The sequence below is a fragment of the Botrytis sinoallii genome (genome assembly GCF_014898435.1).
Source record: "Botrytis sinoallii strain Bc 23 chromosome Unknown BSIN_028, whole genome shotgun sequence".
NCBI classification, from domain to species: Eukaryota; Fungi; Ascomycota; class Leotiomycetes; order Helotiales; family Sclerotiniaceae; genus Botrytis; species Botrytis sinoallii.
Window position 1 is genome coordinate 9,519 of NW_024066055.1, and position 27,094 is coordinate 36,612.

At 35.7% G+C, this 27,094-nt stretch overlaps 3 protein-coding genes across 3 annotated transcripts; 2 read left to right on the forward strand and 1 right to left on the reverse strand.

Annotated features, from left to right (window-relative positions):
* Positions 1 to 14,108: 14,108 nt before the first annotated feature.
* Positions 14,109 to 17,274, reverse strand: EAF02_010865 (uncharacterized protein; the record flags this gene model as incomplete). Its single annotated transcript, XM_038906913.1, has 8 exons — positions 14,109 to 14,157; positions 14,240 to 14,748; positions 14,845 to 16,144; positions 16,196 to 16,415; positions 16,484 to 16,742; positions 16,790 to 16,824; positions 16,931 to 17,021; positions 17,071 to 17,274. 8 exons carry the CDS (start codon positions 17,272 to 17,274, stop codon positions 14,109 to 14,111), a joined length of 2,667 nt encoding a protein of 888 aa, XP_038753203.1.
* A 1,731-nt stretch (positions 17,275 to 19,005) lies between these two features.
* EAF02_010866 (uncharacterized protein) lies at positions 19,006 to 20,044 on the forward strand (the record flags this gene model as incomplete). Its single annotated transcript, XM_038906914.1, has 4 exons — positions 19,006 to 19,279; positions 19,582 to 19,660; positions 19,717 to 19,921; positions 19,976 to 20,044. 4 exons carry the CDS (start codon positions 19,006 to 19,008, stop codon positions 20,042 to 20,044), a joined length of 627 nt encoding a protein of 208 aa, XP_038753204.1.
* A 1,756-nt stretch (positions 20,045 to 21,800) lies between these two features.
* EAF02_010867 (uncharacterized protein) lies at positions 21,801 to 23,634 on the forward strand (the record flags this gene model as incomplete). Its single annotated transcript, XM_038906915.1, has 3 exons — positions 21,801 to 21,926; positions 21,979 to 22,062; positions 22,144 to 23,634. The coding sequence occupies 3 exons, from the start codon at positions 21,801 to 21,803 to the stop codon at positions 23,632 to 23,634; spliced, it is 1,701 nt and encodes a 566-aa protein (XP_038753205.1).
* Positions 23,635 to 27,094: the final 3,460 nt, after the last annotated feature.

Genomic DNA, 27,094 nt, shown 5'->3' on the forward strand with positions numbered 1-27,094 from the left:
AATAAAAATTTTGATATTATTATAATATAATAATGAAGTTTTGAAAAATTTAAAAAACGAAATAAAATATTGATTGATTTAAAATGATATTAATTTAAAATATTAATAATTTAATAAAAGTTTATATTAGAATTCGTTTATAAGATTTTAAAATAATTTATTGAATTATTTTATATTAATATTATCGAAATAAAATTTAAAATTTCAAAAAATATTGAAATTAAAGTTTTATAAAAGTTTTTAAAAATATACATGATTTTTTTGAAAATAAAAATAATTGAAAAATTATTTTTAAAATATATTTATATATTTTAATAAAATTTAAAAATAGAAAATGATTCTTTAAATTTTATTTATAAAATGAAATATTTTAATAATGGAAAATATATAATATGTTCACAATTAAGGAGCAGGCCAGTGGAATGCATGTAATATTGACTATGTAGATTAATCGTGTTAAGGTAAAATCTAACTACGAAGTGGAAGTGATATATGCACAGTAGCTTAGAGCACGTGCCACAACTTCCAACACTCCCCCAGAGAGCTTATTCTCTCAGCTTCAGTAGTTAGTTTCTTTAAAATTCCTTTTATACACCCAATAACTGATTGCTTCGAAATTCGTTATTCCTTGATTGTAGGGTTATTGTTTTAATATGATAGATCATCGAAATCCAATCGTATGTGAACAGACCTTAAGTTTATCTGTTATTCCATGTGATTTTCTTGAAATCATTAATTTTTTGATACATTCGATGTAAGATGAATCTAATGAATCTGATGAAATAGGTGAAATAGGTGGATTCAGTGATTTTGATCGATTTGGTTAATTTGGTCAATTTGATCAATTTGGTCAATTTGGTCGATTTAGCGCACAGACCACAACTTCCAATATAAATCAATTTGGTCAATTTAGTCAATTTGATCGATTTGATCGATTTAGTTGCATATACCATAGCTTCCAATACTCTCCCAAAGAGCTTATTCTCTTTGAAGCCCCAGCATGCTCTTGAATCTCTCAAATATCACCCTTGCACATGGTTTTGTTAATTTATCTGTAGTCATATTACTTGTATTGATATAGCTGGTATTGACTAAATGTTTTTTTGTAAAATCTCGAATAAAGTGGTGATATATATTAATATGCTTTGATTGTTTGTATAGATATAGATTCTTGGTTAACACTAACACTTCTTGATTGTTTCCGAGTATTTGAATTTTGTTATTGCTTCCGATATACTATAATCGCTCTAAATCCCTTAAGAATTGGACTACTCATTACTCTTGTTTGATAAACATTACCATAGAAATATACTTAACTTCTATACTAGATATAACTACAGATATTTGCTTCTTGCTTGCCTATAAGATTGATCCACTATAAAACATTACTACCCCACCAGAGATGCTTTTTTGATCAATTCTATTACTTACCCAATCTGTATTGGTATATACTTTGATAATACATTATAAAAAATCATATTCTTTACAAATATCTGATTGAACTCCCCCAGGCCTAAAACATAGCTTCTATTTAATATTGATCTTAAATATCTTATTAAGGTTTTTGAATATAATACTATGATATTGGCAGAGTTAAATATAGCTTGTACTAATCTTTGAGACTGAATGTAATATCCGATTTAGTATAAACTATAGAGTAGATCGTGCTGCCGATTGTTTGCTGGTATTCGTTTATATCAGTAAGCTTGTTGTTAGAAGTATTAATTGTAATTAATTGTAATTCGAGATTGATATCTTTTTGAAATATGTTAACTATAGAAGATTCTGAATTGGGTAAATATTGTATCCAGATATTCTTTTTGATTTATAATTAATATTCTCTTTGATTTGTTACAATAAATATGTATTTCTAAGATCTTATTAATCTCCCCCAGATTTTTGGTATTGATCGAGCAGAAAGGTTGTAATAAAATTATTGAATATCTCGTTTTTGTATAGCAATAATAACAATATCATCTATATATATTAAAAGAATTAGCTGATGCAAATAATTGATATATAAACATGAGTCCGCAAGGCTTTATATAAACCTATCTTGATTAACTCTCTTTTCAAAAAAAGCTCCAATCTCTACCAGTGTCACGGGGTGACACTAAGCCCTTTCTGTCCTGTCCTGTCCTGCTATATAGTGAGAGTAAGAAGAACTTCCAGTTCTACCTCCTAGTCTTTTGGGCGTTTAGCTCAGCGGTAAAGCTTCTGAATACTCCCAGAGGTGATCCCATGACAACCAGCTTGCTTAGCTTATAAAGACTCTGAAGTGTATATAGAATACAGCTACAACGAACATAGACACTTTGAGGAAATGCTAATAGATTTCTTTCTTTTAAGTATAATTTAGTAAATGTATTTTTGTGACGGAAACGGTGGTTGTAGACCACGTGGATCAGATATGTGATGGTCAGGTATTCATTATATAGAATACTCCGGAGCGGAACAACGATAACCGGATCGGCCGCAGGACCGATCACCGCTTCCCGTGATCGGTACCCGAAGATCACCCAGTATATAATCCTATCTCTTCTCTACGAGAAGAGATCAGTTCTAAACTGTAGATGAGGAGATATACACCTTTTCATACTTATACCATTATTGTCCAATCATTCCCTCCATCGTGATATGCTATTGTCCTGTACGATAATTTTTTTATATGAAATAGGAACACTCGAGATCCTTCCTTATAATAATCATAAGGAAAAGGCAAAGAATATCGAGTCGAATAATAGAGGCGAAAGTTTTGTTGTAATCTTTACTAAAACTTAACTGAACCCTTTAATACTAATCTGATCTTGAATCGCTCTACCTTATTATCTTTTGTTTTAATAAGAAATATCTATTTTATTAAAACTAGATTACTTCCTTATAATAAAATGAACTCTTCCCAAATATTATTCTTAACTAATAAGTCTACTCTTTTTGAATTATAGCTTGCTAATCTTTCGCATGCTTTTTGTTTGTTATTGCTTTTTTGTATATATTTAGTATTTTGATTCCGAATATTTCTATTACTGGTAGAATGGTTTCAGTCTCTGTTGGTGTATTTTTCAAAAGAATCAAGATCTTAGAAGCAATTCCATTATTCGTTTTTATTCGAATTAGTGAATATTTGGAATGGCAATCATAGTATACTCGATTGATTCTGGTACAGATTTTATTCAAAGAGGCAAATAGAGATCAGATGATTTTGAAAGTATGTCCTTTTATATTGTCGTCATTATCTCTCTTTCTTTTTTAAAATTGTATTTCGAATTTGTTAGTATAGAAATAGATATAAGAACAGGTATTGTAAGTAATAAAGTTTCATCAAATAATATAATCGAATCTGATAGTTAGAATCAGAAAATAAAGTAATCTCAAATTCTTTATCGTTTTCCTTTATTAGTTTTGGTGAATCATTAATCATTTATCGGATATTTCCATATTTATTTTTTATTAAAGTATAATATTTCGGTTTTTGTTTGTTTTTGATATTAACAAGTATATCTCTATTGAGTCTATAATTATTCTATTTAATAATTATAATAAATTAATTAGAATAGATAATAATTCAGGGATCTTCTTAGGTCCCTATAAGGCCTACAATCAGGTTCTATATTCTTGGTACTTTATGATTCAACTATATAGTTTCTGAGTTTGAAATCCAGATCCCCTTCTTTATAGTTTTTATCAATTGTAACGCGATAAGAGCGGTAAGTATAATCTAATCTAATAAATAAACCTTTATATACTTAATAGTATCTTTTGAGTATCCAGGAATATTCCAATCCTTATTGTGTTGCGAAGTTTATTATACCTTTGTTCTATTAGGATGGTTTTGGGGTTGATATAGGTATAACATCGACTCCCCCAGATCTTGTATGTATCGATATCTAGTAATGTATCTGTAAATGCTTCGAGTAAGCTTTGATCGATTCTATTTGCATTTGGACTAATATTAGTGTGATTTCGAATGTATACATTATACTTAATAGTTTTGTCCCAAAATTCTAATAGTAAATGAGCTTTTTTCAATATTGATTTTATATTAGTTCTGCAATGCGTATATTGTGTTCAACTGAACCATTTTGATAAGATAATATAATCACTGTAATCTCTAATCGCATACCAATCTTTCATTCCCGGATGGCTTGAAGAAGCTCTGGTGTATTATTGATTCTGATAGTAATTACAGTTATTCCTATAGCAAGTTCAATTTCTTGTTTTCAGACTTTCAATAAGGGAATTGTATCGCTTTTCTATTTAATAGAATAACCTAATTTACCTTTATAATACTATTTATAATAAAAGAAAGGGGCGGCTGATGGCCCTGAGCGTGGCCACGAGTGATCATCTACATACGAAAAGGAGGCAACTTGAAGGTCAGACAAATAAGCAGACCGGAAGCAGGGACTTACTTTGGATCAATGTTAACGGGTACTCGATCCTCAATGCCTATTGTGTTCTGCTTGATCTGCTAACAATAGAATATATACTCGAACTAGAGATTGCTTTAAGGATTGGTATGGTTATTGGAGGTGATTTCAATACTAATATGATTTATAGGAACCTGGAGTAGTAACTATCAATCAAGGTGATACGCTTGTACAATAGGCTGCCGAACAGGGAATGGAGTATATCGGGACTCCTGATGCCCCTACGCATACAAAGGGACACATTCTGGACCTACCTTTTCCAACCTGATTATTACTACAACAATAATTGATGACGATTTGCATAGTAGTTTTAATTATGCTACTTAAGTTATTACCATCTCGGATAGAGGAATCTCTAAATACAAGCAAATACATATCCGGATATACGATTCAAATTACTTTGTCTGATAGATATAATAGCTAATTACTTAGTGAACCTCCAGAACCCGGATTTCTGGTCTATTTATGATATCGACAGACTGATTGTTAGACTCATAAGTGTACTGAGTGTTTTCTATAGTAGTTGTGGGGCAGAAAGGCTGCAAACTCTATTGATTATTCTTATAATAGATTAATAAGTATAAGAAGATATACCGAATATATATACAAACTAGAAGAATTAGAACTATTAATAGAATAGCAATTGCTCAGTAGAACTTATAGAGGATTATGTGAGTATCGAAACGAGCCTATTAAATTAAACACTTGAACAATATACAGAACAATTAGGAACTATACAAAGTCATGAATTAGTATAAGCTGATCCCAGAAGCAGGCCTTAAGGCCCTTTCTCTAATGATTGAAGACTAGGAGATCATTGATATCAGGGAAAAAGCTGAAGTACTCTTTGTAACAATACTCGATTGCTTTAAAGTATTAGATAATCTATAATACAATTCTCTATAGGAATAGGACTATTAGATGATCTTATTATAAAAAAGAACAATTACTATAAAGGAAATGGAAAAATATATAATAAGAATCAGAAGTATATTATCTAGAGTTAATCGGGTAATTATTTATCTTTTCAAAGTATACTGGCCTAGTATAAAGAGTATAATATATAAGATTTTCGCAGTTTACCTTAGATTCAGTTATTATTCTAATAAATAGAAATTTGCTGAAGTAGTTATACTTCCTAAAATTAATAAAAAGAATAGAATATCCCCGAGATTATAAAGACTGATTATATTGATATTGTATATTGAAAAAAAATTAGAAAGGTATATCACCAATCAAATTGTATAAACAGCTATGAGATATAATATTATCAGCTTTCAGTATTACGAAGCGCTGCCGAAAAGAGCTGGTATTGATCTTACAGTTACTTTCATTTATAATACTGAACTTATTTTAGCAATTAACAAAGTGATTATACTAATAATAATGGATATATAAGGTACCTATAATATACTCCTTAAAAAACAGCTCTTATAATATATAAAGAAGCAGGGTTAGCTTATAGCGTTTTTACAATTTATTAATTTATTCCTAATTAAAAGATATATGCATGTAAGGCTTAAAGGGATTACAATATAGAATTTCCTGATTGTATACGATACCCCCCAGGGATCGCTACTCTCCCCTATCCTGTATACCCTCTACCTTGCTAAGCTTCTCAATCAAGATAAAGCATAGCGTTTTAGATATACTAACAATATAGCTATATATTATATATCTAAGAACTATCCACAAATATATGTATGCTTTGTTAAACCATTCGATGCATTCTATGATAGAGAGATCAGAATAAGGTTTTTTTCGCTTCGGAAAAGTTTGAGCTATTTTATATATCGAGGAAATATGAAATTGCAAATCCGGCTATAAGGATAAGTCAAAATCTAATCATTATGCTGATCTCTTTAGGGCTTATCAACGGAGTACAACCAACTTTATACTGACTTGACGTCTTTTTTGATTAACACTTAATATTCCTATAGCATATCAAAACACATACCATGAAAGCTATATGTATTACATCCTATATTCGATCAATAGTTTATACAATCTACAGACCATCTATAGCCTACTTGTGAAAAGCAATTATTATCTGTATACTTTTTATTGTCCTCTTCAACTCCAAAGTATAGTTCAATAGGCTATATAAACAACATCTAAATGTAGACTATATTCCGGTCGGCATTGGGATCAAGAAATATATCAATCTAATCAACAAAACGATTCATAGTGTGACACGAGGAGCTTTACCTGTCTACAAGATGATCCCAACGACCACACTCCTTGTAGAAACTGATCTCCTAGCTGGAATTGTTATATTAAAGCAAGCCAGACTGAGATTTGCATTTCGACTTCAGATAATAAATATACAATACTTATTTGTAAATCGATTAAAGCTATATATCAAAAAGAAAAGATGAGGCACAGGTACTCTAAAAGATTCCAATACAAAACTACAAAGAATAGAACAAACAATCCCTGCCACCAAGTATCCCAAACTCTTATGGCCTTATTTCTCTCCCGAGTGCCGTACCGATCCAACAAATAGTATAAACAAAGAGAATGCCATGAAAGTATTCAAGAAATAATAGAACTTAATCCCCCAAGAAGACTACTCTGTATTTTCAGACGGGTTTGAATAATACAATAAATACAATTATTATATAAATACAGCTTTACAATCTACTACAACAAGCCAACAAATCGATAGTGGCTACAGCTATATACACAAACAGTCGCATATTTTAACACTAAGGCAATCGGCACATAGCAGGGATTAGAACACCTCTAAACATCATTGATTGCCCTTACTAGAATGAATATAGTTATATATTAATAATACTTCAATAATCTGGGAAATATGAGGAAGCACCGCTATCTTTTTTCAATAATATATCACAAATGCTATTAAGCGATACAATACTACAATATTATAATCAAATGGTCCCCTAGACATACTAAGATTGAAGGTAAACAAGATAGCCAATCGCCTCACTGATCAGGGCACAGCTGGACCGCTTAACTCTAGCCTATCCTGCCTCTCCACAGTCACGCAACTCCCGCTCTATCCTACATACCAAATATCGATGCGCCAAGAGTAAATAGTAAAAGGAAAAAAGGGGCCTGATCTTCGAAACGTACGATATATAGAAACCGGTATATAATATCTCGAAGCCGGAAAGCCTTAAGCTTTTTGTAGGGTATTATACAGATTATAGCAATGTGGATCGGATATGGTGACTTTACAGTCTATCAATCAGATTTAATTACGAAAATAATATAAATATCTATATATACAGGATTAAGAAAAGCCTACTACACTTTTTTCAATATTCAATCAATAATCAGATATACAGCGATGGCCGCTTATACCAAATCGACGTCAATCCAAATGAAACGCAATAGTATATATCACCACATCCTGCAAATACAATATAATTTTATTGATCTTTTTGTTAGATTCAGATTCCTATATTAGAATATACTCAAACTATACAAAACTATACGAATTCCAATTTACTCAATACTTCAGAATTAAACTTTCTACCCTAATAACCTAAGACCCATATCGAATAGCTATAAGCGCTTTTGAGGCTTTCCCAATTGATAGTAATCGATCTGATCATCCGCTAATACCTGGATAGCATACGAAACAAGGCTCTCTGAAATAGGATTATAAACCCTTAGACAGAATAGCCACAGGATTGTTATGAGCAATACTAAGCGAGGGAATACCAGAGGCAACAAGCCCCTGATTAGCTAACATTACACTACTATAAGCGGCTGGAACGCTAGCGGCCCGTAGGCCCCGCTCCTTAGTACATCTAGAATACCCCTTGGGAGGTCCGATATTAGATGTTAATCACTATAAATAAATAAATAAATAATAAAAAGAAAGTATCTATACCTTTAAATAATCTTTAGGAAAGAACCAGCAATATCGAAATAGATCAATTCTAGCCTTTTGGATTTTTGTGCACTTAATTGGCTTAGGATTCCTATTAGTCATCTTTGTAAAAGTGCATACTTCATAGATATCAAGAGTTGAAGAGACCTTGATTGATCTCTGGAGTATAATGATTTTGTACAGATTCCTGATTTTATTAGGGCTAAGATATTGAAGTATTTATATTAAAGAAGATATCTTTTCTTTTCTGTTATAATTAATTCTTCGATTTCTCCTTTTGTTCTATTAATAATCTCTACAGAAGTACAAAGAATGCAGAATCCTTGTATTCTGATTTCATATGTGAAATGATATATATTCTGTTTTTTATTTTAGCTTTGATAATCTTATTATCTTTATTATTTTCTGATATGAAATATATCTCCTTGAAACTGAATGTATCTTTGAGTCCTGCCTCACAAATTCTCTTAGCTGAAAGTAGATTGAACCCCAATCCAGGTATATATAGCATTCTAGCTAACAATATCCTTATTCTATCTTTGTATACCATATCCATTGTTTCTTGTTTATCCGAGTATATAGCTCCCCTACCATCGTTATCCTTCGTTGCGGGGTATGGGTTAGACTTTTGAAAAAAGAATATTGATTAGATATATATAAGGTGGCGCCGGTATCAGCGTACCATTGCAATGGGGATGCCTTATTAATGCTTTTTTGATAAAATGACAATGCTCAGAATCAGACTTGTTATCGATAACACTTTTAATAATATCGAAGCTTGATTAGCGATATGAGCTTTATACTCCCTACGCTTTTGTTTCTTTGTAATAAAAAGATGGATTATCTTCTCTTTGTTTATACTTTGAATCAGATTTCAAAAGATGCTTAGCACGCCAGAACTAAAAGCATTTTAGGATTGGAATAATCAGATTTATTGTAGAGTTTTGCAAATAACAACTGAGTATATCAAACTCCAACGCTTGTACTAGCCTTATTTTTTTATTTTTTATTTATATTAATTAACGTCTGTTTTGACCTCCCGAAAAGTATTTAGACGTGTCAGGATAAAGAGTTACAAATACAGAAGAGCGCTGATGCATATACTAGTAAAACCTCAAAGGGGAAATCCAATTCCTTCTGTATTGTCTGAATCTGATAGTTTAATATTAATGAGAGAAGATGTTCGCTCTTTTACAATTACAATTGCTAAGCCTTAGAACAATTACTTTAAAGATTGATCTGAAGAAAAGAATAGTAGATTCAATAAGTGAATTTGGTTTTGTGCTCTCTTTATAACTAATAATCAGGGGAATATGATTGAATACTATTTGAATAGTTAGGTATTAGTATTTGTATATATTTTGATGAGGCAAATTAGAGCTAGCTTTTTAAAACCTAAAGCTTTCTTCTATTAGGTAAGCTAATTTCTCTTCTATTATACAATATCCTTCCTCCTCTCCTTCCTTTTCTCCTTTCTTTCATTATAATAGTATTATTATTGTAAAGGATATAGAGTTTAGTTACTCTGAATATTATTTATAGGAATAAAGAGTGAACTTAATAGAAAAATGAGATACCCCACTTTTGCAAAAAGCTCTTCATCTTCTATCCTGATTAAGCAAAAAAAAAGTAGATTGTATAATGAAAATTCAGATATTCAGAAAAGTATAAATCTATCGAAAATGTGAAGAGTATGTTATAAGCATTGGCGAGTATCATTCTAAAACCTTTTCTTTTTAATTATTATCAACTCAATCTCCTATTCAATTAGATTAATTCAAAGTATTTCCTTACTTACTATTTATTATATGTTATCTAATATATAATGCTTTATATAGTGTGTATTTCCTTTATATCAAGATTTTCTAAAAGATATCTAATAGATAGATCACTTATTGTTCTTTTATATATTCGGCTTAACAGTTTGTTTTAAGATATGTATATTGTAATTGCTTGTTTGTTTGCTTATAGTTGCTATATACATTTTCGTATATTTTGCAAAGCTGTTTCGTTTATTTGCCTCGAGACGTTCTATTATCGTATGAGTCCTGTTGGCTCTGAGTACTTTCACTCTAGTCCGATTGAGGTGTACAACTCCTCTTTCTTCAGTAGTAGTACCCTTAGGTTCGTAGCCGGCAACCGCGTACAGGTAGACTTCGTCTTCGCCGACCTGTACTAGCCTTATACTAACAATAAAATAGAATATATTTCTTTCCTTTTATAAGATATGCCGAATCTTCCAGAGTTCTGTATTCGACTTCTTTGACCTACAAATATTTGATTTTATTATTAATATTTAAAATAGAACTGATAATATAAATCATATCAATAATAACTTTTATACTTATTAGAAAAAAACAAGGTCAGACTTGAAAAAGTAATTTATTTATACACAAAGTATTGGCTGAAGTGTTCGCAAATAAAAGCTTTTGTCAAAGATCCTTGAGCTTATCCCATGCATTTATGATAATCATATTAGGGGTATTATTGAAAAAAAAGATCTTGATCTTGAGGAGATACTTGTTTGTTGCAATATTATTAATTCTGGAGTATTTAATGGCTAAATAATCCCAAAGTTTCTTTGCTGTATCATATTCATTTATTAATACCTCATTATCGTTAGATAATAAGCAACAGATATAAGATAATACACTAGCATCATCCTTAAGAAAAATGGCCTTTTTATTGATATTAAGTCGAATCTTTGTAATAACATTACCACTGCCGCTGGAAACTTGGAGTTCTTCAAAATCCTTGATTAATCTATCGGTATCTGTAATCTATGTATATTCCTGCAATGTTTCTCATATATATAGAACCAGCCTTTTTCTCGAAATTGAATTCTTATTTGACAAGTCTAGTGTTTGTGATTCTCTTAAATGAAAGAAGAGATATGCTTGGAGTAATCCTTGAATCTAGTGTCTTGTCACGGGGTGACACTAAGCCCTTCTGTCCTGTCCTGTCCTACTATATATGTGAGAGTAAGGTAGAACTTCCAGTTCTACCTCCTAGTCTTTTGGGCGTTTAGCTCAGCGGTAAAGCTTCTGAATACTCCCAGAGGTGATCCCGTGACATGTCTTCATTTATTTTGAGATTCTGCAAATAGGAAACTTGTGTTAATAATCTGAGTATGATTTAACAATAAAATAAAAAAGTGGAAGAGAAAGAGAAACTGTAAATTGCACTATTCTAGTTTTGGATATACTAGTATTTGAAGGGAGAATTCTCTTCAAAGCAGGGTAATTGAAAATAGTGAATTTTGATTTATAAGTAATGATTTTTAAAGTGATATTAAACACTATATAGCTAGTGATGCTCTTCAGTATCAAGCTGGAATGGATAGTCCTTTCAGTAATAATTCGTAGTTTTCTTACTTGAAGAAAGGGCGCGATGTAAGTGATTTACTTTGCTGTCGCTACTCAGCAATCTGTTTACTATACGCACTTTGTATATTGACATCGCATTACGTAAAAGCTTCTCATCGTCAACCTCTACTTTAGCAATATAAGCTATTCAAAAAGCTTTTCGGCCTTAATCTTACTACAAAGCTACCAGGCTCATAACCTATTCACAATTAAGGAGCAGGCTAGTGGAATGTATGTAATATTGACTATATAGATTAATCGTGTTAAGGTAAAATCTAACTACGAAGTGGAAGTGATATATGCACAGTAGCTTAGAGCACGTGCCACAACTTCCAACATAATATAATAATAGCAAAATTATATAATAATATAATAATAGCAAAATTATATAATAATATAATTTTAGTTAAAAATGATATTTAATTTTATTAAAAATTATAAAAAGGAAGAATAATATAATAAAATATATTTATTAAAATATTTGAATATAATTATTTGATATACTTTTAAAAAAAAAATCAATAAATACTTTTTCAATTTTTAAAAGAATTTTTATTAGAAAATATCTTCAAATTCTATAATATTCTCAATAATTTTGAATTTTAAATTCGATTATAAATTGATATTATAAGTCATTCTATTAAATGTTATATAAATAATAATTATATCTCTAGAATCCTATATTAAAAATTTAAATTTCAAAATATCTCCTAAATATTATATTATCTTATATTCTATTTATTAGTGTTTTTCTTATAAATAATTATATACATATTCATAATATAAAATATCATTATTTATACTTTTTAATTATAATTAATATATAAATATCAAAATATAATTAAGATCTTTTTAAAACATTATAAAATTATCGATTTATAATTGATTTCTATTAGAAAAAATATTAATTCAAAAAATTACTTTTCTTAATTATATATATTGAAATATATTAGAATTTATGATTTTAAAAAAATAAATATTCTTTTTTATTTATAATATTAAATAAATCAATATAAAGAGTCTTATAAAATTATTTTTAAAATTAAGATTTAAATTTACATATTAATATATTTAATATTTTAATTAACTTATAATAAAGAATATATATCATTTTATTTATTTTATAAATTTTAAAAAATTATAATAATTTGTTAATTATAATTGAATTTAAAATATTGATATAAAAAGAAGTAAAGTGTACAAGATACAGGGTTGTGCAAGATGTAGGGATATCGGTTAGTCATTACAGAGGAAATCATGATCACTGCAATAGGGAATATACGCCAAGGTGATACAATTGTTGGACAATTACTAGCAAAACAAGGGCGAATATAGTCATTACAGAGGAGACTATGATCGCAGCAGCGGGGAATACATACCATGGGGAAACGATTATTAGAGAGTTATTTGCACGACAAGGGGCGGATATATTCATTGCAAGGAAATCATGATCACTGCAATAGGGAATATACGCAGGGTGATACAATCGTTGGACAATTACTAGTAAATCAAGGGGCGAATATAGTCATTACAGAGGAAATCGTGATTGCGGCAATTGGGAACATATATTGTGGGAGAGCAATTATCGCGGTATTACTTTATATGCGAGGAGCAGATATCAATGTCACACCAGAGGTCATGAAAGCAATATCTAGGCATCGAGGTACCAGGAGGAATGAAAGCTCGTATTCGACCTTGAATAGAGATATAATGATACAATTACTTGGGGAGCGGGAAGCAAATATGGACGCCACAGAAGAGTTAATCAAAATGATTATAAGTGCAACGGACTTGCCGATAACAGCTCTCGAGCTATTATTTAAAAAGCAAGGAGAAGAATTGAGACTTACGGAAGGAATGGTGAGAATCGTCGAAGAAAAAATTCCCTCGCACGGAACATCTTGAAGAGAATGAAGGACAATATTCAGAGATATAGCAGTGGTGGTACTAGTAGCGCAGGCTAGCAAGGTATTTATTCAAGCTTTCATATGTCAAGTTTTCAGGTTGGATGCATTCGATCGAGCAATGGTTAATGAATTTCTGTGTACCTATGCTTATGGATGGATACTTATTGTGTGAACTATTGACTATGAACTGTGAGATATAGATATGACTATGGAGGTAGACAGTGCAAGCAAGCAAGTAACAAACAGGAACATTTAAAGAAACACAGTCAATGAGAAATGCGTAGCGTCAGTCATTAATTGAATTGGGTTTGAAAGAAATGCCGATTGAATCAGTATGCGCTATTATTGCATGCATAAAACCTGGGAATAAAGTATGAAGAAATTCCTTTCCAGTCCTGACGCTTCCGCCTTTGCTCTCTTCCGGTTTCTTCCCCAGTGATTCTACTGTATGTAGATATCCTTCCGTCGATCGACTTCCTCTCTCCTTCCTTTCTCTTCTGTCACGCTCCCCCAGTATCTCTCCCCATCCTATCCGACCCAATTAAAAAATCCAAGTAAAAGACTCCTTGACTTCGAATGAAGTTTTTTGTCTACAAATAAATAGAAGATGATTAGCACACGTACTCAAAAAATATCCAAACAACGACAAGAGCAAACAAATGTTCCACATACCTGATATCTTCCGCACTAGCGCCAACCCAAGCCTCAAACTCGCCCTCCTCCGCAATCCACAGCCCTTTCCCATGTCTCAACGATTCATCCCAGTATCCCAATGCGTATTTATCAATTACAATATCCACACTTTTTTCTTCTCCAGCTTCAAGCTCTACCTTCGCGAACCCTTTCAGTTCCTTTTCCGGTCGAACTAAGCTGCTCTTCTTATCATGGATATAAAGTTGTACTATTTCCTTTCCTTTTCTAGATCCCGTGTTTTTGATGTTGAGACTTAGGGTGATTTTATCTTGATTTGAGGAAGAGAGTGTTTGGGAGGAGAGCGTAGGAGTGGAGTAAGAAAATGTCGTGTAAGAGAGACCGTGACCGAAAGGGAAAAGAGGGGGAAGAGACAGATGGTCATAATGTCGATAACCGATGTAGAGACCTTCGCCATAGAGGGAACGGAGGTTTTCGCCGGGCCAGGTGTGGTAGGTTGGGTTATCTGAGAGGCGGACTGGGAAGGTTGTCTATATAGGGGAGTGATTAGAAGAAGTTTTGGGTATGGGGGAAGGAACAGACACTAAAAAGAAAGATGCAATGTGTCGAATGGATATAAAACTTACAGGTAGTTTTCCACTAGGATTTTCGAATCCGAAAAGGACATCAGCCAATACATTGCCGGCTTCTTGCCCCTGATACCACGCTTGTAAAATGGCTGGAACCTTCTTCGCCCAAGGCATCGTTACAGGGCTTCCGGATTGATTGACCACAATTGTATTTGGGTTCGCCTCCACAATTGCATCAATTAATCGATCTTGACTTCCATCACTCGGTAAATCCATAGTTTGACGATCATAACCCTCACTTTCCCACTCCGCATCCAATCCTACGATTACAATCGCCACATCGGAGGACTTTGCCGCATCAATAGCTTTTTGCAAATAATTCTCAGCATCGGCTTCTTTGTAACCAATACGGCAGCCGCCCGTTGCATGGGTTTGATTGACTTGTGCTTGTTTGGACAATGGTCGAATTTCATTTGTTGTTTCAGCGACCAATTGTACTGGAACGTTGGCTTCGAGATAGATATCAAAGAGAATGTCTTTTGACCCTGAGAACATAGCTTCACCCAAATCCGTCCAATTCCACAAATCGACTTTGACATCTCCATTTACAAGAAGTCTTCCAGGACCGACACTTGAGAAGGAGAGGGTATGTAAGCCGGTGGTGGTAGGTGTCAGGATGGTTTTTGCACGGACGGACCAGATGGGATTTACTTCTTCTGGAACCGAATCCCAAAGGAAGAGATCTGTGTTGGTGCGGTGTTGGATTATTCGAGGAGTTCCTTCGAATCTATCGCCAATGTGAAATTCGAGAGTTACGCCTTGGGCGCCAGTGGAAGTGGTACAGTAGTCTGCGGCCAGAGGAAGCCATTTGTAGGTGTGACAACCTAAGGCGTAAGTGACATCTATTCCAGGGATTGCTTTGATGCTATCAAGGGGGATGGTGTTGTAGTAAGGATTCAAACTAGCACTACCTCCACCACCAGCAATCGCGCGATTGGCATTTGGTCCTATGACTGCAACCTTTGTTTGAGAGGATTTTATTGGTAGGATGTTATTCTCGTTTTTCAGTAGGGTCAATCCTTCTACCCCAGCCTGACGAATCAAATTTCTAGTTTCTTCTCTATTGTCCTCAGCTTCGGGGGCTTCGGGTGTCATATCTGTTCCTTTTGTCCTCTCAACGAGATATAGTACGTTTGCAGCGGCTTTCTCGACGGCTTTTCGGCTTAATTCACCATTTTTGATTGCTTCGATCGCCTTTTCGCCACGCCATTTTGTTGAGACTGGCATTTCTATGTCGCAACCTGCTTCGATGGATTCCGCAATTGAGTTTGTTCCACCCCAATCGGACATAACCAAACTAGATTTTGTGAGTATACTTGTATGCCATAAAGTTTGGAGACAATATTACCCATCATAGCTCCACTCTTCCCTTAAGATTTCCCTCAGCGTGTGGAAATTACAATCTGCATGAACGCCATTGATCAAATTATAGGAGGACATGACAGCCCAAGGATTAGCTTCCCGAATGGCCATCTCGAAAGGTCGTAAGTATAACTCTCGCAGAGGCCTTTCTTGCACAACAGAATCAATAGTTAATCTGAAGGTCTCTTGTTCATTAGCAACAAAATCTATGTACACAGTCAGCCAAATGCACGTGACGAAACCATATAGAGGAACAGAGAGGAATAGTTTTTACGTTTTATTGTTGCAGCGATACCCTTCTCCTGCAACCCCTTGATATAAGCGATGGCGAGTTTTCCCGTCAGATAAGGATCTTCTGAGAAAGATTCAAAGTTTCTTCCCCCTAAGGGTCCGCGATGTAAACAGACTGTAGGTGCCAATAAAACCTGAGCAGATCGAGCTTTCGTTTCATCTGCGAGGTGTTGTCCAACTTCGTGAATAAGATCGGTGTTCCATGTTGCTGCTAGCGATATACCGCATGGAAACAAGGCGGCCTGGATATGTTAGAAAGTTCCTCTTAGTTGAGGTAATTCGAGCAAACCTTTGTTCCAGCCTTGAAAATGGCTCCACGAGCACCTATAGTTGGTGTTAGTACTAATGTGAGATGAAAGAATGAAGAAATATTGTGTTGTACGGACGAATGTGAGGGATTATGGATGCTTAGGAGAACATGAATATTTACCATTTGGGCCATCGGATGTCTTGAATGCTGGTATGCCTTTGGAAGGAATTGATTTTGATCTCCAGAAATCTGCAGCCACTAGTAGAGAGACCTGAGAAGTTCATCAGTAGGGTGCAGTTAACAAAACAAAGGAACTTTACCTGCTCTTCGAGCGACAAGGACGCAGCCAACTGACGAGATTTTGTTCGAGGATCAAGTATAGCGTGCTTTTCCAAAGGACTTTCGGGAGGGGAGATTTCAGAATCTGGTGTTGCAATTGTGTCTCTACTCGAAAGGATATCCGACCCTTCTTCGAACCTGTCAAATATAGGATCCGAGATCTGACTTTCTGGTGATTCTGCCATTTTGGCGTTTCAGTTAAACGATTGAAGGGGATTTATGAAAACGGAAAATTGTGTAGTAAAGTGCTCTCGGGATATCAACGAATGAATGAAGAATTGATTGATGCTAGCGTGCGGCGAGGCAGAGAAGTTGCGCCGCGTGTCTAATGAACAATGAATCCTCCGGATATCAAAGAAGAGTTAGAATGACTAGATGGAAATGGAACCAAGAGATGTCTTATAGAGCTCAATGCTAGAGTAGTACGCGAGAAGCAACCAACGTTGCATATCAACTCGGTATCAATCTTCCCAGAAACCGACACCCGATCAGCTGGTTTCAATTAATATTCCTCATAGCCGGTGCCCTGCGGATGAGTTTCCCATGCACCGCACAGGGAATCAGATAAGACGTTATAAAATATTACGAATATAACATGGATACACTTGTCCCATGCATGAAAATGGCTGAAATAGAATTCAATTTAGATTCGGTACAATGGTTGCTACAGGCTGGTGCTATTCTTACAACCCTGCACACCTTGCAAGGGATTGCTGGTGCGAATGGTCCTTGTGAGAATAAGCTTCTATCAGATCAATGATAATTTTGCTCAGTCTTGGGCAAGAAATAATCGGCAATCCAATAGCAACAACGGTATGAACGGACCGGCTCAGCGATTTTCTTACAGTTTAGGAAGGTAAGACGAGCTGTTCCAATGGTTTTCGTGAGAGACACTAACGGAAATCACCTTGCTATACTGGCAGAATGAAGGAAATCATGGTGGAGAAAGAAAACAGTAAAGAGATTCTATCAACTCGAGCAAATACTACCCATCCTCGCCAAAATTTCAGCTTGAAATGAATATCAGGAGGCAATCTGCAGAGATCTCGCCTAGGTAATGTAGTGTATTCACTTAGGTGGTATTGTCACGTCTTTCTTCGAAAAGCTCATGGCGATGAATACTCTGTTGAGATGCGTCTGCATCTGTAAAGCGGACATGCGGCCCGGACTCGCCTCCAATGAGCTTTCGTTTGTACCATAAGCACGATCGTAGATTTGGGGATGTATAGATACGATCCGAAAATTATATTGACCACTCGGAAATGTATTGATACTCACGACGGATAAGTTCTGCGTAGATCTCAATGTTATGGTAGCTTTGTTGTCTGAATTTTATATGCCGACGTCGAGGCTGTGCGAGCGTAAGAAGTTGAATCAACAACAACGTGGAGAGAATACTCGGGCAAACGCTTGGACTAACCAGTTATGGATAAGTTCTAGAAGCATTGAGAAGGAAATCACGTGACACTACTTCTCAATTAGCGCCGTAGTGGAGTGAAAATCCATTCTCATTACGTATTCGGACTCCTCGGAAATTCGCCCGCTTCAGATAATCCGAATCATGTCTCTCACACCGCGATGGCATTATCAATTGTTATCTTGAAGCGTACTTTTACATACTCTTTTACACCTCAAACTTCATCTCAAGTGATACTTGTACTCTCATCGGAAAGACAGGAGTGAAAAAAGTTTGCTTTATTTCTCAGCTTCAGGATTACTTACTCAGTTACAACTAACAGTAATACTCAGGTATAATATCAACTACCTGTAATCCTATCTTCAAATCTGAAACTTTCCTCTTTAAATCTGTCTATTTTCCACCTATGCAAGATCTCTACAGTTCGTGAAACTTAGGTAACTACCATAAATTGTTCTAATATCTGCATATCATCTTGCATTTACGCCTTCCGAGTATAATGGCTGAAACATCAAACCAACATCAATCTATTGGAGAACCCGAAGACCCACCCGAATTATCCTCACGAGAAAGAGATCAATGGGAATCTACTGAACTTTCGGAATTGGAACACATCAGGCAGAATTATACACACGCCTCATCTACTCATGCATTGGGTCCTGGTAGTACAGCACCCAATGGATGTATTGGTCAATTGGTCTTTAATGTCTCGAAGTTTTGGAGACACCAAATCAGTGTGACCGTTGACCATGTTGCATGTAGAGATCATCTCGGTATGTATCCTTTTATCCGTTTTCTCAATATGGTTCACACGGTCTATCAATGACAAGGTATATTACCTATTGTAGAATCCGGCGTCCAGGGCCGAAATACTTCTATCAGTTGGGAGTTTATTTTCATCCATCTGCTTCCAGTCCTCTCTACATCAAGTTTTCTGTCAGAATTCTTTTCTTGAGCCTTGGCATTCTGTACCATCTTTACTCAGTAGTTCTTGCTTCCGTATAGAAATAATCGTTTGCTCTACATGTTCCCCGTTTAGCGTTTTGTAGACGAACTTATTGGCTAATTCTATCAGCTCTCGAACGCACTTTCTTAGCATATCTCAGAACCTCACTAGCCTTGTCAATGCTAGGCGTATCAGTTGCACAACTATTGTATGTTTTCTATACAGCTTAATCATACCGCGATCATTTTACTGATATATATCCAGCCGATTACAGCATTCCCCCACACCAAATCCATTGATAGGGTTCTTCGTACTTGGGAAACCTCTGGCGTGTATATGTCAAGGTGCTGCAATAACAACGTTATTGGTAGGAAGTATCAGAAGTTGGAGACATCAGAATGCTATTGTGAGAGGTAAAGCTCTTTCAGGAGGATTTGAAATCATTATCATCGGGGTTGGATTCTTCTTTGTGAGTAAACTTCAAGCGTATTGTCGTTGAGTGAGCGTTACTGACTAGACTTAGATTTTCCTAGCGTTCCTTGTGCTCTTGATTGTTGTGGACATCATAAAGGAATATTTGAAGTCTGATTAAGTGGCCATGTTCATTCGCTGACCTCTGGACCATCGAAATGTGATGGATAAATGACCTCTACTTCGGACTCTCCGGACTAATATTTCCTTGGAGCAAATCATTATAAGTCTGCCCATCTGACTTCGCTGTATCGGGGGAATCGGGGAGGTGTATATTAACAGCCAAGAACATCCCGCTATTGCACGTGCTTGAACTATATGGGGAGGAGAGAAGCATGGCTGATTTTGCTCTTAGGCACTAAGTGCCGAATAACGGGGGTTAGATGAGCATAAAGTTGATGCTATGCTATTGCACATGGGAAACTGTTCATGGGAAATTATTGATGGATAATTTCAATCTGCATATGTAGCCAAATAGCACCAGCTGTGAAACATTTATAATATGCCCGGAGGTTGTGATGGGAATATCTGCATCCGGATGAGCAGTGTTTTCGGCACGGCGTTCCTTTTCTAAAGTTGTTTATGCAAGGGAAGAAGTAGCGAACCATAATACCGAATAGAAACCTGACAGCTCTCACGGCACTTTGACTTATAAATGTATTAAACCTACCTTGCCAACAAGTAAGTGCGTGACTATTGGATTGCTCTTGATACATTGCAGATGCTTTGAGTAATATTTTGTTGTTGTCTTACGGCTCACTCCAATTGTTTTGCCAGAACAATCAAGTCATGATTGGATTGGATACATTTCAACCTACGACTATGCTATGGAAACAAATGCGATGAGTCTCTAATAACAGCCACTGTCATCACCACCAACATCACCGCTATCATCACCACTATCATCACATAACAACAAACATGCAAGACCGGGAAGATATCTCACGATCACGTGATCTCCTATCACATGCATTTCGCACCCAAACGTTGTTATGGACATTTGTTGACATCCAATGATGTTCTCCATTGTCTCTTATCTTGGCGGCGATCTGTGTACGCCCGTACCTGCTCCAGATATGTATGTACCTAGTCCTGGTATATACTCATACTGCAAAGTACTGAGGCAGTGAGTCTTCAGACTCTTCACTCAAGTTTTACATCATTAATTATACTTTTTTCTAATTCTGACTTTTCTGACTTCTCTGACAAATTTTCTTTTCTTCTGTTCCCAATTGATCTCTCTAGACTCGAGCCGAGGTAGTTACTTTTATTGATTTACTTACTCTTTTGATATCTTTCTTTTCTCTTTTTATTCAGACCATCCCATATCGATTCTCCATCCCAATCTATTATTCATACCGTATTTCCCCCTTTTTCTTTTATACCAAATTTCATTACAGCTGCTGGTATTCATTGATCAGCATTAACCGCACTATTGGGTACGGAACACGCATTAGATACGCATTAGATAAATTGCGTAATAATACATTACCTTTACCTTGTCTTGTCCCATACTACTTGAAAAACAAAATCATAATCATAATCATTTGATAGCGGCTTGGCTTGGTAAGGATCCGAAATCGCAAGCAGGCAAGCAAGAAATCTCAAAAACAAAAAAATCGCGAGACACAAGAACAATCATAACCTCCACAAGATACCTAGGTATTGAAGAGAGAGGGGCGTCATCTCGAAATCATCGGGTACCACGCCACCTTTCATTCCAACTCCAGCTCTTCACGCTGTACGATTACAAATACATCCATACTTCTTCAATAAATACGCCCACTCTTTTCTCCCGTCCTTTCTTTCTCCCAACAACACACTGGTAAAGAGACAGACAGAGAGAAAAGAGTTCGCACTCTTTAAATCCTTCAAAGATGGCGTGGTCAAAGTCAACACGCATTTCGGTCATGCTATTGATCGATGCCGTCTTTTTCATCGTAGAATTGGGCGTTGGTTTATGGGTTGGATCATTGGCATTAATGGCAGATGCCTTTCACATGGTGAGTAGCCGAGAAAAAGGTACGAAGTGTATGAAGACTAACATTTACATAGCTGAACGATATTATCTCTCTCGCGGTTGGACTGTGGGCTGTTAAAGCTGCGCGAAGAAATACCACGGATAAATATTCTTTCGGAGTAAGTCGTCGCACAATATACCCCAACCTTTGCCGAACGGAAAGCTACATTACCAAGGCTGGAAACTAACAACTTATGTAGTTTTTAAGAGCAGAAATCCTTGGCGCCTTTTTCAACGCCGTCTTCCTTATTGCGCTTTGCGTATCCATTGTTCTCGAAGCCGTCGGACGTTTCTTCGACCCACCTGAGATTAGTGAGCCAAAACTTATACTTGTTGTTGGATCGTTGGGATTGGCATCGAATCTGGCTGGATTCTTCGTATTAGGTGGACATGGTCATTCTCATGGCCCAGGGGATGGACATTCTCACGACGAAATCGCCGATGCGGAAGAAGGACATGCGCATGGTCATAGTCATGCCCACGAAAGCAACTACGAAACTTATAGAGATGAGGTTGACGAAGGAAGTGGAAATGCGGGCGAAGTTTTTCCCGAAGCTGTTGTAGCAAAAGCTGCCGCCAAACGACAAGTACAATTTACCAAACCCGATGAAGATGCTTCGACAGCTCGCGATTGCAGCAGTATCATGACTAGATCGCCAAGCAGAAGTTCCAAGCAATACTCTCATCGAAGACGAACGAGCAAGTCCCAATTCTCTAGTTTGGATAACCTAAGCATTCACCCGGCAAGTTTCCGACAAGATATCATCGCTGCAAGCAAAACACAATTAGATGGAATTGAAAGCGAGGATTCCAGTGAACCAGATGACGACACCCATGCCAGATCTGGACCAGCACCGACTGAAAATAGTCCTCTCCTTTCACACAATCATGACCACCACGCAGATACTCATGCTCATAGCCATGATCACGACGACGCAGGCCATCATCACGAACATCATTCGAGCCGTCAATCTAAGCATGCGGCGCATAATCACAACAATAAATCCAAGAAGAAGTCTGGTGGTCATGGCCACAATCATGATGATATGGGAATGAATGCTATGATTCTTCACGTTATTGGTGATGCTCTTGGAAATGTTGGAGTTATTGTCACTGCTTTGATTATCTGGTTGACTAACTGGCCTGGTCGTTTATATGCTGATCCTGCTGTATCACTCTTCATTACCATTATTATTCTTCGATCTTGCATTCCATTGACCAAGGCTACTGCTCAAATTCTACTACAAGCTACACCAGATTCGATTGATGTCGCACTTATCAAAGAAGATATCGAAAACTTTGACGCTGTGAAGGGTTGTCATCATGTCCACATTTGGCAACTTAGTGACTCCCAACTTGTTGCATCCATGCATATACAAGTTGCCTTCCCAATAGGAGAAGATGGCGGGGAAAAATACATGCAATTGGCAAAGGAGATTCGAGAATGCTTACACGGCCACGGTATCCACAGCGCAACTCTTCAACCCGAATTTTGTCTTGACAAAGATCATGACCATATCTTTAATGGTTCGGTCGGATTAGATGGTCAAGTTCAAACCAAATGTGGGATGGAGGATGATGATTCATGTTTACTCGAATGTATCGATAATTGCAAGGGAAAGGGATGTTGTTCGACACAGGCAGTAGAGCCTCAACATGACCATTCAGACCATGATGGTCACTCTCATTAGACTTCTTTTAATATTTCTTTTGTTACGTATCTCTCGTAAAACGAATAAGATACTCGCTTTTCATGTACCTTTTAACTTGACTTGGTTCTTCTCTGGCATTGCAAATGGCATTTTGGGACGAATTGGGAGTGAAACGTACATACATATACAGTCGATTGACTTGAGCCTTAATGATTGGTGCGAGAATTGCGATGTGGCATTTGGAGCAGGTCAATTGACTTGTTTTTGCCGGGGAGAGATAATAAAAGGTAGGAAGGAAATGGATATAGCATCTATTTTTTTCAGTACAAGACACGAGTGGAGACTCTTATAAGCGAACTTCCTCGAATGAGAAATTTTGGTTAGAGCAGGTTTTGGAGGATGGAGGAGAGGAATGTTTTTTTAATGGTGTCGAAAAATCATAGGGTGAAGAGAGAACCTTTGTACAGTACATATGAGTCGTAGGGTAAAAAAAGTTTCTTGGGTGCTTGCTGGGGTTGATGAGCAATACAATCGATGATTTTATAGACGTTTGTGGTTTTGTGCAGTGCAGTTCATTGTTGCCGAGTCTGATTATTATGGTGTCCTCGTGTCGGTGAAGGGAGAGGGAGAGTGATGCTAATTTATTGAAGAGAGGGAGAGAGTGATGCCGATTCAGTGAAAAGAGGTAAGAGTGGAGATAGCTTCTCACATTTCTCTTTGTTGTAGATTGTTGTGGGCTGCTAATGTTAATGCCAGTGCTAGTGCTAGTGCAGATGGTTTATTTTTTTTTTTTTTAAAGAACTGTCAGTGAGTATTTGATGATTTGAAATGGGTTCGTGAATGGGGAAGACTGTTAAGGATTTATGGAAATGTGATGGGAGGATGGTGGGTGGTTTTTTGGGGATGGGCTTGGGAGTCTTTGAGTGGGCTTGGAAATGGTGATGGAAATGGTGGTCGTGGAAAGATGGCATTAGTACTTGGGGTTTTCAGTATTGTTGTTGTGATGATTACTTATAAATTGTGACTCTTTACCACTGTATGGCACCGTTACTATCACTTTGTTGCTGTTTTCATGTATTCAATATCACTGTATGTTTGTATGTTATGTTAGAGTCGGAAGAACGAGAGAGGAGGAAAGAGGGAAGAGAATGTGACAAACAGGTTGAGAAAAAGAGAGCCCAGCTTGTAGAAAATATATTGGGGATCTATCACTAAATTTGGAACAGTTTCTCTTGTGTCGTTCTTATAGCGAGGAAGTCAGGGGATAGGGAGAATGTTTTATCTGCTGTGGTTTGATAGAAGCGAGTGCGACTAGGGAGGGATTACACATCGAAACTTGTCTAAGAGAATCTCGATTCAGGGATTTCCTTCTCCTTCCATGAGGAGATGGTGCATTTGCTGGATTCATGGATCTTGCAATCTTGATTGAATGACATCTACTTCGACCCGGTCAGAATCGATTTAGAGGTCCTTTGCTGGAGCATACATGGCCTTTCCAGTAGAAAGGTAGTGGCTTGGGGAACTCCTCGCGAAGAGAGGATTATAAAACATTGTATTCCTCTCTCTTCTCTTTTCTCTTTTCTTCTTTCTCGGGAATGGGGGTGTAATCTACATTTCCCGCTGCTACATGGGATTGATATTGAGAGTACCGACTGGTTTTTGCTTGATAGATGTGTTTGTAGAGAGATCAGCGGATTAGTTGTATGAGGACAGACTTCCGAGGGGGTTGGGGGAGAACGAGGCAGATGAAAGTTGATATTGTTGTTTAAGCATATTTGATGTCGGGTTCCTAATAACTCGTCGCTCCTATCACTTCTATATCAATTGCTATATTCTATATTACTACCGTCCTTACCATCTCTCAATTCTATACACAACCCTCAAGAACAACAAACCAAGTGCTTTTATCCTCTCGGCTTGAAATTCGCGTTATATCTCCATCTCATCACCGAAGCAAAACTTTCATTGGCCAAAAGTGCCACGTCATTCTCTTTCTGAAGTGCCGTTTGGAGATTGCTTGTACACGTTGTAAAGAGAGGAGAGATATTTATACGACGTGGTAGTCCCGTGAGAAATGTAAGAAGAATGTGTAGACAAGGCACACGTGGTATTTGAAGGGTATGGAGAGAGTAAACATCAAAATGGATGATGGTGAGATTTACCATTTCGCACTGCGTGGTCAGGAGAGCTTTTTGGGATCCAGGTACATAAACATCTTCCTTTAGATTAGTGAATCTTGAGTTATGGAATTGTTTTTGACAAGCTTCTGTCAGGTGGTAGATATTTGGTCATATCTATCTACTTATGGTATTTGATCCGTTACAGTTCAAAAGCTTCAACGGATATGGGAGGAGAGCCGGAAGATCATTGTCCAGCTTACCATATTGATGTCTTTCAAATTTATCGTTACCTTCATACATTTTGCCGCCGTCACAAGTTTTATTCTTCTTTTTTCATTCATTCATTTCTCAAGCATTCAATTCATCGAGAACTTCTCCATCTTTTCGTTTGTTTTCATCCTCCTCCGTCACATTATGTAAGAGTTCTGGCCCCTGCTTATAGCACCCCCCTCATTTTTCAATCACTTTATATTAAATTTAATATTTATTCAATATCATATTATTTATTATTGAAAATTGAACAATATATTAATAAATAATAAATAATTCTATAACTTGAATCATATTCTTTAATTTGTACACTAATTTCTCAATATATACCCGAAAATTCATCAAATCTACCCTCTCCCAAAATATTATCAGCTTACATCTCAATTTATAAATAGAAGTAGATACAAATAATAGCTTTTTTAGTTTCTTTTTTATTCACTACTATACCTTTTCAATTAAATTGAAATCTAGTAAAAAGGAAAACTAATTGAAGCCTTATATACTATATTCTAATCGAACTAATCGAATATATCCAAAATGAATCTTCGAATCATTTTTTATAAAAATAAAAGAAGGTGTTAGAAGATCATATATAAGTTGGTGGAAAAGCCTTAATATTATTAAGTTCTACATAACGATACGATATATATGTGTGGACTCGACGGAGTCACATGCAGGCTAATCCTGATATAGTATAGTGTGATATACAATATAAGCATCTTTTCTAACATTTCTCTATACTAATATTGCATATCTGAAGCTATATAGCTTATCGAAAGCTATAGGAAGGTTATGAAAGCTATATTGTAAATTGATGCTATAGTTAATCTCAATCAAACTAAATAGTATAATCTATATTGTAAAGATGTATATACAGTATCCGATTGCTCTTATTTAATAAATCTCGAAAGGCGCTAATAAGTATTCTGAAGCTAGCGAGTTGATTTCAGAGTATATTGGAAAGTGCTTTGAGGTTATAGTGTTAATCTCAATAGTCTTCAAGAAATACTTTGGAATTAGTAAGTCAAATCTCAAAAGCTGTTAGGAAGTGTTTTGGAATTAGTAAGTGATTGATAATGAAGGTATTAATTATTAATAATATCTTTTCC